General features: G+C 47.8%; 1 protein-coding gene across 4 annotated transcripts in view; it reads left to right on the forward strand.

Annotated features, from left to right (window-relative positions):
- Positions 1-8,863: 8,863 nt before the first annotated feature.
- NOL4 (nucleolar protein 4) overlaps positions 8,864-12,895 on the forward strand; it is a 156,700-nt gene continuing 152,668 nt past the window's right edge. For 3 of the 4 annotated variants that reach the window (XM_056854337.1, XM_056854338.1, XM_056854340.1), the window contains exon 1: positions 8,864-9,151. In XM_056854337.1, the coding sequence (XP_056710315.1) occupies positions 8,864-9,151 (288 nt within the window). Of the gene's footprint in view, positions 9,152-9,873; positions 9,968-12,895 lie in introns of those variants that run through there. The other variant, XM_056854339.1, reaches the window with a different exon arrangement.

Here is a 12,895-nt window from a genome sequence, read left to right on the forward strand (position 1 = left end):
CCATATTCTGTTTTAACTGTGGCCTCTTATCGAGAGTACAGGTTGCACATTAAAACGATCAGATGTAGTGGCACACCCATTTCTTTTAAAACCAGCCATAGCTTTTCATGATCCACACAGTCAAAAGCTTTGCTGTAATCTATGGAACACAAGCTGATTTTCTTCGGAAATTCTCTCGTACGCTCCAGTAACCAGCGTATATTTGCAATATGATCTCTAGTGCCTCTTCCTTTTCTGAAACCAGCTTGAACATCAGGCATTTCTCGTTCCATATATGGTAACAGCCTTTGCTGTAAGATTTTGAGCATCACTTTACTTGCATGAGAAATTAATGCGATGGTCTGATAGTTGCTGCAATCTTTGATGTCTCCTTTCTTGGGAATTGGAATGTAAATGGATCGTTTCCAGTCTGTGGGCCATTGTTTTGTTTTCCATATCTGTTGGCATATTCTTGTCAAGATTTTGATGGACTCTGTTTCTGTGGCTTGGAATAGCTCTATTGATATCCCATCTGCTCCTGGTGATTTGTTTCTCCCAATTGCTCTCAATGCAGCTTTCACTTCACTTTCTAAAACTGTAGGTTCTTCTTCAAAAGATTCTTCTTGGAAATAATCTTTTATCCTTTCATCAGCGTATTGTACCCACCTTTTCTTTATTTTGTCCTGTTCAGTTAATGTATTTCCATGCTGATCTTTCAGCATGCCTAACCTTGCTTTAAATTTCCCTTTGATTTCTTGGATCTTGTGGAACAGATCTCTTGTTCTTCCTTTTTTGTTGTTCTCTTCTATTTCTTTACACTGGTTATTATAATAGGTCTCTTTGTCTCTACATGCCAGTCGCTGGAACGTTGCACTTAGACTTTTGATTCTATTTCTGTCACCTTCTACTTTTGCTTCTCGTCTATATCTGGCAATTTTAAGAGATTCCTCAGACATCCATCGAGGTTTTTCTTTTCTTTTGGCTACAGGAATAGTCTTTGCACATTCTTCCTTGATAATATCTCTAGTTACCACCCATAGTTCTTCAGGTTTACATTCACTTGAACTCAGTAATGCAGTTCCAATTGCACAAATGGAGATCAGGTGGATAAGGAAAGTGATGATAAAGAAAAGCAGGATACCCAAAGAGACCAAAGTGCTGGAGTGGAAAAGGCACACACCAGAGGTGTGTAGAGAGAAACACAGTGTGGAGGAGGAGTTTCTGAACAAAGGCCAGAAGTCTCTGACCCAAAATGAGGAAGTTGGAGTGCTTTTGGTTTTAAGGGAAGACATAGATACAGTGAGCGTGACAGAAACTTGGTGGAAGGGAAAGAACCAGTGGGATATGGTCATCCTTGGATACAAACTGTGCAGGAATGACAGGGAAGGGCTTACTGGAGGAGTTGCTGTTATGTATGTCAAGGAGAGCATAGTGTGTAACAAAATAAAAACCTTAAAAAGGTTTCCACGGGTGACAAAACTGGGGCCCCAAAAGTAATGTAGTACTTAGGGATGTGCTATTGGCCCCCTGACTAAAGTGCTCAGGGTGATGTTGAGATGGAAAATGAAAACAGGGAGGCATCCAAAGGAGAGGGAGTTGTAATAATAGGCAACTTTAACTACCCTCATATTGACTGGATAAATTTGTGTTCCAGTTATGCCAAACAGGTTAAATTTCTAGATACCATGAATGACTGTGCCCTAGAACAGCTGGTCATGGAACCAACCAGAGAGGATGTGATCACTAGGGCAAAGTCCCTCACCAAAGACTCCTGAACAAACTTCAGAGTCATGGGATTAGAGGACAACTCCTCTTATGGATTGGAAACTGGCTTTAAAAAAGGAAGCAGAGAGTAGGAATAAATGGTCAGTTCTCCCAGTGAAGAGATGGGAGCTGTGGGTTCCATCAAGGATTTATATTGGGACTGGTGCTTTTCAACTTGTCCATAATGATCTGGAGTTAGGGATGAGCAGTGAGGTGACCAAGTTTGCAGATGACATAAAATTATTTAGGGTGGTTAAGACAAAAAAAAGGAGCCCCGTGGCGCAGAGTGTTAAGCTGCAGTACTGCAGTCAAAAGCTCTGCTCACGACCTGAGTTTGATCCCGACGGAAGTCGGTTTCAGGTAACCGGCTCAAGGTTGACTCAGCCTTCCATCCTTCCAAGGTCGGTGAAATGAGTACCCAGGTTGCTGGGGGTAAAAGGAAGATGACTGGGGAAGGCACTGGCAAACCACCCCGCAAACTAAGTCTGCCTTGGAAACGTTGGGATGTGACGTCACCCCATGGGTCAGGAATGACCCGGTGCTTGCACAGGGGACCTTTATCTTAAGACAAAAATGGATTTCAAAGAGCTCCAAAAATATATCTTCAAAATGGGGAAATGGGCATTAAAATAGCAAATGAGTAAGTGTATATTGGGACAAATAATTCCAACTTCACATATACACTGATGGCATCTGAACTGGCAGCAGCAGACAAAGAAAGGGACCTTGGGGTGGTAGTGGATAGCTTGATGAAAATGCTGACCCAGGGGGTGGCTGCTGTGAAAAAGGCAAATTCCATGCTGCCTATAATTAGAACAGGAATAAATAAAACTACCTCTATCATACTGCCCTTGTACAAATCTATGGTGAGACCACACTTGGAATATTGTGTACAGTTCTGGTCACCACACTTGAAAAAGGATATTACAGAGATTGAAAAGGTGCAGAAAAGAGCAACCAAAATGATAGGGGGACTTTGGCAGCTGGCCTATGAGGATCTGTTAAAATGCATAGGTCTGTTTAGCCTAGAAAAAAAGCAAGTAAGAGGAGACGTGATGAAGGTTTATAAAAATATGCATGGTATGGAGAGAGTGGACAGGGAGAAACTGTTCCCCCTCTCCCATAATACTAGAACACGGGATCATCTACTGAAGCTGAAGGGTGGGAGATTCAGGACAGTCTTCCTGTAATATCCTAAGAGAAGCTTGTTGGCCATTGTGTGAACAGAATGCTGGACTTGAAGGGCCTTTGGTCTGATCCAGCATGGCTCTTCTTATGTTCTTATGAAGTTTTACTAATATGTGCACGTACTCCTGCACCACACAAAAAGAATCTTGGTACAAATATACAATCATATTAAGATTGCTTTTTTGCAAAGTTTTATCAATATATATTTGCATATGAATATTACAGAAGGAGGAGATGAAAAAAAATGAAAGAAAACTACAAAAAACTGCACATGCATAGGTCTTTGTAAAATATTTTTAAAATGAACCAAGAATTCCCAATTCACCGATTCATTCCTAATCCACCACTTTGGAAACAAGACAAGGTAACTCAAAACTACATAAACCAAGGAGAAATTTGGATGAGGAGAATTTCAGAAGCCTCACTATGTCAACTCCACTCTGTCCCCCCATCTCCATGTTTCTACTGATTACAGAATGCCAAAGACAACAAGAAAACTATAACATTTAAATGAAAAACCAGCCTACAATGTTTCTTTACTGACCCTCAAGAGGAATTCTCAGAGTTCCTGGGTATTTGAACTTGGGACTTGAATTTGATTGTACCTTTCTTTGATTTCAGACTGAAACAGAACTAGAAACTAGAACTAGAAACATAGATTAAAAATTATATTGTATCTAAAGTTGAACATAATTTTTTTAAACAAGTTAAGAACACATTAATTAATTATGATTATTCCTTAGCTGCCTCTTTAGACACCTGTTTGAAGTAGCTTATAACCAGTTCAAAATAACAAGAGACTTTTAAAAAATCAACAATTTAAAATTTACACCAACAAAAGTCCTGTTGAATCAGACCAAAGGTCTATTCGATCCACTATACTTTCCCCCATAGTGGCTAGTCAGATCACTCTAGGAAGCTCACTAGCACCCTGCCATAACCTCCAGGAAAGCGGTGTCAGTGGCATTCAAACCTGGATGTTCCATTCAGCTATGATGGGAAATAATAGTCCCATCCTCCATGAATATCCCCCTTTAAGACCATCTAAAATACTGGCTGTTACTGTATCTTGTGTTTGTTTGTTTATAACATTTATTAGCCACCTTTCTTCCTTATGGAGCTCAAGGAAGCTTAAAACATAAATAAAATACATAAAATAAAATACATTAAAACAATTGAAAAGACAAATATTATAATTGCAATTCAGGAGTTAGTAAACTTAACCAAATGCAATCCTAAATATTGTAGCAGTGATTTCCACAATTAATTATGCATGATGGTAAAATGTGCGTTATTAGTTGACAATGCTGCGTATTTCCCCCCATTCCTTATCACTGGAAAAGTTCAAAAATAAACAAGATGGCCACTGTGGATCTGCCCTTCAGAACTGGCCCTTCAGAATTGGGCTGCCCGTCTTTATTTAACCTGATCAAAATTTGACCCTAGCAGACAATCTGCTAGGGGCACTGATTAAATGTTGCCTGACTTTGTATACGTTTGAAGTTTGTCTAGGCTTCTTTACTCTTCCCATTCCAAGTAAGCAAGACAAAGGCCTGTCAAATTCACTGCAACAAACTGTGAAGATCAACAGCCTGCTGAAAGGGACCACACTCCCATATACTGTAGAATGCCTCAGCCAGCCTCCGGCTGTTCAAGTTGTTCTTGGAGGTTTGTCTTCATAACATCAACATCAGCATGTTTGCTGCTTTAAAACTAAAACCACCATCCAGTATTAAAGCTCTGAGGTTAAATACCTACATAGGAATCTGGGGACAAGGGAGCAGATGTTAAGTGAGTAAGAAAGACAAGTGGAGTCATTTTTAAATTTAGGGTTTGTTAACTTTCCCTGTCAGATATTTCAATATCAAGTAATAATCCAGGATAACTATTTTTTTTGCCTCCTTCTGTGTTCTAACTTCCTATGTTAACTGCAGTGTTCTCTGACTAGCATGTTTTTACAATTCAGTAATACCAGGGCTTTTCTGTGGAGGTACTCAGTGGTATTAATTACTGGCACCTTTGGGGAGGACTTTCCCAAGTCCTAAGTGTGGAATTGGTGGAAATCAATGGAGTCTTATATATGAGTACCAACTCACACCCCTTCTCCTTCTTCACAAAACAGCCACCACCACAACAAAACCCCATAAAAACCCCAAAACAAAACACTGGGCAATACAATTAAAATAAAATGATCACATCTGTATGTAATGTGAATACAGAGCCAACATGATGTGTTGGAATAGAATCTGGGAAATCCAGATTTAAATCCACACGTGCTGGATACCCTTGGCCCAGTCATAGACTGTCAGCCTAGCCTACCCCACAGGGCTATTGTGAGGATGAAATGAAGAGCTTTGAGTCCCCATTAGAGTGAAAGATGGGATATAAATTTAAAAAATGCTCATACAAACAGAATCAGCTACTGGCACTTTTATTGGCCAAAACCAAACTGAAACATTTTCAGTCATGGCTGAATCTGAACCAGAATGCAAACAGAATAATAACAACAATAATAATAATTATTATTAGATTTATAACCCACTTTCCCGGCTAAGGTCAGGATATGCTCATTGCTCAGCAAAAAGGAAATGAGAGTGATTGAGAACCCTTGTCTTTCAAGTGGAGCGTGACAACAGCAATGAACTTAGTGCTAGGTTCAAACCTTGACCAGTCATGAACCCACCAAGTGGCCCTGGGTTCAAATCTTACCAGTCATGAACCCACCATGTGACCCCGGGTTCAAATCTTGACGAATCATATATCCACCATGTGGCCCTTGTCAAGTGGCTATAAATAATCAAAATGGGCAAAATCCCACAATGGTCAGTGGGGTTTACATCCTAGTAAGTGTGAATAGAGTCACAGCCTAAATTCCTCACCTTCCCTTAAAAAAAGAAGGAATAAATATGTTTAGTTTTCCTGCTCTTTCAGATTATACTTTGAAGGTTTTTTTAAACATTATCATGAGTAGCATTGTCCCATTTAGAAGAAATCGAAAACTGGGATGTGTGATCAAGAATTTATTTTCTCTTTAGTTGTGTTCAAAACATTTATCTAGGCATAGGTGCCCCCCCCCCCCCCACATGAACACATGAAGTTGCCTTATAGTGAATCAGACCCTCGGTCCATCAAAGTCAGTATTGTCTACTCAGACCGGCAGCGGCTCTCTCTCCAGGGTCTCAGGCAGGGGTCTTTCACATCACCTACCTGCCTAGTCCCTTGAGCTGGAGATGCCGTGGATTGAACCTGGGACCTTCTGCATGCCAAGCAGAGGCTCTGCCACGGAGCCACAGCCTCTCCCTCAAACTCCTTCTGAGAGCACCTGCCCAGAAATGGGCTCCCCACTAGTGCAAAAATTACATAGCGTTAGGTGAAAGGGAGATGCTGATGTCCCCAATGCTCTCGGGGAGTTTCCCCCTCCTCCACACGAAACTGGCAAGGAATCTCCCAGCGCACGTGGGGAACGGTGGCATTTCGCCCCACTCTGGGCGACAAGGGCGCAGCGGAGGCGGGCGAGGGCCGAGGCGCCAGGAGGGAGACGCCGGCCCCTTGCGAGCGAGGGCCGGCCCGGCCCGGCCCGCTGACAGCCGCCACGTGTTCGGACCAAGAGCCGCCCCCACGGGCGAGCCGCCTCTGGGGCCCCAAGCCGCAGCACCCCCGCGCCCGGGGCCCGAAGCGGGCTTCTTGCGAGAGGCAGCATCGGCTCTCCTGGAAGTCAACAAAAGCGGCCAGGCGGAGCTGGGCGGGGGGGGGGGAGCGGCGTTGCCACGGCGGCGGCTGCCTGGAGCCCTGCGAGTGAACGCCGAGCCACCCGGGACTCTCCGCTCCTCGGGCTCGAGGGGGGGGGGTCTCCCCCCGCCCATCCCCAGCCTCCTGCAGCTGGCCCTCGCGCTCATTTGTTGCTCCAATAAGCAATAATTAGGTCCTAAGTTAATGATGCGTCAGCTGATCTGATGGGAGGCTAGGAGAGGAAAGGAGGCGGAGGGGCGGGAGAGAGAGGCTAGGCTAGACGGGGAGAAGTCTCCATGGAAACGCTCCCCTTGCACGCCCCTCCCCCTCCCCCCCCCACCTACCTGGCCGTGGCTGAGAGGCTCCGGCGCTGCCTCATCCTTCCCCCGGCCTCCCCTGCGCCACCTTCGCCGCCCGGGCCAGCCAGCCCCCCTGCCCTGCCCTGCCCTCCCCGCCCGCGCGGCGCTCTCCAACCTGCAGCCGCCCGGCTTGCAGCCTGCGCACCGCCCGGCTATCCCTAAATGGGACGATTCTGTCCGTCACGTCGCCGCTCAGCCGTCTCCACAGAAACTTTTGTCCCGCTGGCCAATCAGGGGCGAGCGAAGCGGGGAGGGGGCGCCGAGGGAGAGGGGCTGCGCGGGGAGCGGGGCTGGCGCTGGGCTCGCGCCGCCGCCGGCTGTCAGTCGGGGCTCCTGCGCCGCGAGCCCTCCCCGCAGAGCCCCGGGGAGCAGAGGGAGGGGCCACTGGGCCAGGGCCTGCCCGGGACCGGGCGGAGGCGCGCGCCAGGGGCCAGGGCCGCCCCCTTCCCGCCTGCCCCTCGCGGACGGAGGGAGACGCGCCGGCTGGGCGGCCGAGCCGTTGCGCGCCCTCCCCCCCCTCCTCCCCCCCCTCCTCCTCCTCCTCCTCCTCGCCCGTGAGCCGCGGCCGGACGGGTCCGAGCGCCATGCGAGAGGCTGCCTTCCCCGGGCGGCGGATGGGCGGCGGATGGAGCAGAGGCGGCCGCCTGCCGTGGCCTGCGTGGGGGGCGGCCGAGAGGCGCTAGGGCTCGGGCGCCCCAGGCGGGGGGGCTGGGCGGCCCGGCCCGCAGGCGTCGGGGCGCGCCGGGGCCGGAGGGAGGGGCCGTAGCGTCGCCCAGACGGGGAGGCGGGGGCTCGGGGCGCGCCTCCGGACGCCAAACTTCCTCGCACGCCCGGAGAGAGCGAGCGCGCCGGATAGTCCAGCCTGGAGGAGCCCTTCGGGAGCGAGCCCCGCGATCACGCGCGCAGCCCCGGCCACGGGCGACGACGGACGGACGGACGGACGCCTCCTGGGGCCCGCCGCACCCTCCCTCCCTCTTTTGGACCCGAGAGGAGCCTCGAATCACACGCAGCTCCGTGGGACGGGATCGACTCGATGCGAACGAAGAGCCCGTCCCGGGGGCGGAGCGCTAGACCGACAACCGGACGGCCCTCGGAAAGGCTCGCCCGAGGCTCCTCTCCAGGACGCGCGCCGGATTTGCTCCGGCACCGGAGAACTTTCTGTCCCGCCGCCTTCGCCCCCGCGGCGGGGAGAGCCGATCGGGGAGCCCCCCCGGGGGGGGAGAGAGCCGCGCGCCCTCCGGCGTTGCCTCCATCCTGCGCTGAGCGGCTGCTTCGGGGAGCGAAGCGGGCTCCTCCAGGATAGACACAGGAAGGCGGGCGAGGGTTGGCTGGCTGGGGCGGAGGGTGGGCTTTCCTCCCCCCCCCCCAACCTGCACCATCCAGGCTGAAGCCGATGCCCGAGAGAGAAGGCGCCGACTCCATGCTATTGGCTCGCCTCCCTCTCCTCTTCCGCGGGGCCTGAGCCGGCCGGGGCTTCGGGGCGGGAGGCGCCGGGATAGTCCTGCCCGCCACGAGAGTCAAGGGGCCGATCGCGGACCGGGGAAGGGCGAAGGCGAGCCCCGCCGGCTCCGCTCGCCCGCTTTCGGAGGCGGACGGGCGGCCCGGGCGAGCCCGTCAAGTTGAAGACATGATCCGGGCCGGCGAGCCGCTCTCGGGCTGAGTCCTCCGGGGGGGTGGGGTGGGGGGCGACTGCCGCGGGACCTGCTCCTTCTCGGTGGATCCGGGCGCCGGAGGCTCCTTTCCCCATGAGCCCGGGGTGAACAGGTGCCCCGGAGGCGTGGGAGAGCCGGCCCGGGTCTGCTTTGGGGCGGGGGGGGGGAAGGTGTGTGCCGCGCACGGGGACGATGGAGAGCGGCGACCGGGACATGTACCGCCAGTTCCAGGACTGGTGCCTCCGGACTTACGGGGACTCGGGCAAAACCAAGACGGTGACCCGCAAGAAATACGAGCGGATTGTCCAGCTCCTCAACGGCTCCGAGACCAGCTCCACGGATAATGCCAAATTTAAATTCTGGGTCAAATCCAAAGGCTTCCAGCTCGGCAGTCCGGACGAGGTCGGCGGCGGTGCTGCTGCTGCTGGCGGCGGCGGAGGAGGAGGGAAGCAGGTCCTCTACGTGCCGGTCAAGACCACGGTTAGTAGCACAGAGGTTGTCTGCCTTCGTTATGTGGCCGCATCAGGGAGGACAAGTCGGAGCAGCGGCGGCAGGAGGCACAGAGCTGCCACCTCCACCCCCCGGCTGGCTGGCTGGCTGGCTGGCTCACGCTGCTGGCTCCTTCTCCTCCCTCCTCCCTCTCCAAATCGCCCCCCCTCCCCAATGTTTCATGTGCCTGGCACCTTCCCCCGTTCCAGGGCTTTGTGATTCTTCTTTCCCTTCTACACGGCAAACCCACAAAACACACCCCTGTGGAAATTTTCTTTCCCTCTCCCTGCTTTTTTTTTGGGGGGGGGAGGGGGAAAAAGATGTATTATTCCGTGGGTAGTTCTGGGAGGGGGACCGTGGCTTGTCCTCCCGCCACACCATGCCCATGCTTAGATGATTTGTGATCGATAGAGCACAGTGGATCCTTTTGGCACAAAGCCAAGAGGGAAGGGCTGGTAGTTGATTTGGGGGGGGTTTCCCCAGGATATCGGCTTCTTTCCTTTCATTGTTGGCTCACATCCCTGGGCAGCCGGGATATGCCTGGCTGACTGCAGAAAGAGGAGGGCAGGGTAATCAACAAAAGAGCCATAGGCTTGCACATGACCAAATGGGGGAATTGCTTGCGCTCTCTCTCTCTCTCTCTCTCTCTCTCTCTGAGCTTGCTCAAGTCTCTCAGTTGATGCCATCTCAGAAGTAGAGCAAGCCTTCCAGAGGCAGAAGCTGAAAAGCTAGCTATTATGCTGGGTTGTGTTGGTGACATTCACTACAGAATTTGCGGGTTTAGAAGATGGGAACTGTTGGTTACAAGTAGGTTGTGTTCACATCTCTATTCTTCACTAATTCTTGCGTTTTGAGTTTTACATTCAGGCTTGGTTTTTGAAAATGTGTGCAGTGGGGGAAAATATATTATTTGGTATGAGGGCTTGTTGGAACACCGTCTGATGCTAGTTGGATTCTCACTTTGGACTAGGGGAAATGTTTGGGATGATTAAAAAAAGAGAGGATTGCTTAGGACTTACTAATAATGTAGCTAGGGGTATATTGTAGAGGGAAATGCTGTGATCACCTGCAAGTACCCTGTTCAGTAGTAACACTTCAACGTACTTTTCTATTCCTATGTATATCCTATGTATAAACCTATTGAAAGGATAGATATCAAATTGTATTGAGAAAATGGACTGCAAAAGTGAATATTTAGAACAGTATGCCTCCTTTTTTGTTGTTGCTGGCTTTGGGTTTTAAGTTTACCTTCTAGGACAGACTTTGAATACAGAACATCATATTATCCTGTGAAAGTTACTGGGTTTGAGTCCATCCACCGAGCATTACTGAGTCCTGTGCAAACACCATTAATTCCAATGATGAACTCCATCCACTATTAAGTTCTGACTACAATATTTACCTTAGTTGAAGTATCAATAGGCATAAAACTATAGGCATAAACTATATGGTTTAATCCCATTTATTTTATCGACTTTTCTATTCACAGGAATAGGTTTTTATTTGTGAGCAGCGTATTTTATTTTTCATAGTTGTGTGTGTGTTTTTGGCTCCTATACAAACAAAGCTACAGAGACTTATTTTTCTGGGACAAGAGTCGTTGTGTGTGTTTTTTTGACTCCTATACAAACAAAGCTACAAAGACTTATTTTTCTGGGACAAGATGTAATTGAGAATGTAGTTTTAACAAAGATGTAACAAGATGAATTTGTGTTTGGGGGTCTTCAAAAGTTGTGTGTGTTTGTGCCAATTACATATTTTGTGTCATTATCAAAGTATATGCAGACATCCATTGATTAGGGTCTTGATACTGTCACATTTCTGTGACCAGACCTCTCTTTCATGATACGCCCACTTAGTAGCTGTTTCACCTAAGTGTTTATCTTGTTGGACTGGAAAGCTATATACCTGTCACTCACATTTTAAGAATTTATTCTTAACACATCTAAAGAGAGCAATCCTGAGCAAGTTTACTCAGAATCCTATTCAACTCTGTTCAATGGGGCTTACTCCCAGGAAAGTGTTTTTAAGATTGCCCTGATAATCTTGTAAATCATCAGTATTGCAGAGGCATCATGACAAAATACTAATAATATATCCTGAAACATTTTCATCATCTTTGTGCTCTACATGATTCAGTGGCCATAATCCAATGTACATGCAAACATGCACGCCACACTGGATCATGCTCAGTATGCATTATTTTATGCTGTAGTTCAGCATTCCTTGCCTAGATTTTAAAAACAAAACTGATTTCACGCATTTCAGTATTCGGTTTTTGTAATGTGTTCCATTGCTGTATAAACTTCGAACACAGTGCATTGCACTCAGATGGCTACTGCACCACAAACTTCATAACTTGGGCCCTAGCTCTAGCAATAGTTTAATGACATGTTCAGCTTTATCTAAGGCATACTGCACATATATCAATAGTTGACTTTCCAAATTTTTCCTTGCAATCAAAGTGTATGGGAGTCATCTTACATTACTCTCTGGCACCATGGACAGTTGCTTTAGCTGCTTTCTCATTCAGTCCACAGCAGCTATAGAAGGCTTTAGTCGTTTATTATCATTCCTGGTTGAAGTCAGCTGTTGATTGCTGTATAAGCTACTACACTGCACAGGGCAGTTAACTTTCAGCCCCCTAAGCGTAAGATGATAAAAACACACCACCATTCAAAAAGTCAGTGTAGGTAAAATATATTTCAGTTTACGGTAATTCACCATTGACAATTACATTTAAAATAGACACACCCCCTCAGAGTTCGTATGAGAAATGAAACAACCATTTTAACACCCACATTTGACTAACATTGAGCAAAGGGTCTTCATTTTCATTGTCTAGAATTTTTCTTTCTTGAAGCTTTAAGATTTGTTGTTAAGCTTTGCTGACAGCCAGAGAGATTTGCTCCTGAAGGTTCTGTAATCCACTGCTGCTGGTAATTAGACATCATTACTGCTGCATTAAAGGGAAAGAGAGAAGGGGAGAGGACAGGCTGAGGCTAATTAACTACTTGATTCTAATGAAAGAAAGAGAGACTGATAGCAGGTGGGAGTTTGTGCCGGACTAGGCATACAACACAGACTTCACTGAAGCAAAGACAACTTGCAGGCTTTCAGTAGCAGACCCCTAGTCTGTTTATTAAATGGACTGACTGTGAATAAAACACTCGTAGACTTCATCTTTCTTTGCCTTTGCTTGGAGAACAATCCACAGTCACAGAGTTATGTTACCTATAAGGACCATACAGAGAAAGGGAACATTTAGCTTGTTGAATGTAGAGCTAATCATTTCAGTGTGTTGCTTCTGGAGAGCAATAGAAGCAAGTCAGTCTCCCAGTGTTCACATCCCTCTGTAGTGTAGGAGATGCACTCTTGGTCACCAGGCAACAACATCCTGCAATACAGCCATTTTAGGTCTACAGTGGGACAACATAGAGTGGTGTATTTACATGTACAGCTCAAAGAGCAATATAGCTTTGCTACTGTTTTCTGTTGGTTATATTTGTCGTCTATTCTCTTTCATTAAGCCCAAACCGCACTTTATAACAATGGTGAAATCATGACTAATCAAAAGGCCTTTCACTGAAGCATTAGATTGAGAAATGTGCCAAATGGTTGATAAGGATTAGTATAAAGTTTTAAGAGTTGGTATTCACTATCATTTAGCAACATATAGCACCACCATCACTTGGCGTAAGTAATGGAAATTGTGCAATAGCATCTTTGAGATCT

Source organism: Euleptes europaea, chromosome 8, assembly GCF_029931775.1.
Source record: "Euleptes europaea isolate rEulEur1 chromosome 8, rEulEur1.hap1, whole genome shotgun sequence".
Lineage (NCBI taxonomy): Eukaryota > Metazoa > Chordata > Lepidosauria > Squamata > Sphaerodactylidae > Euleptes > Euleptes europaea.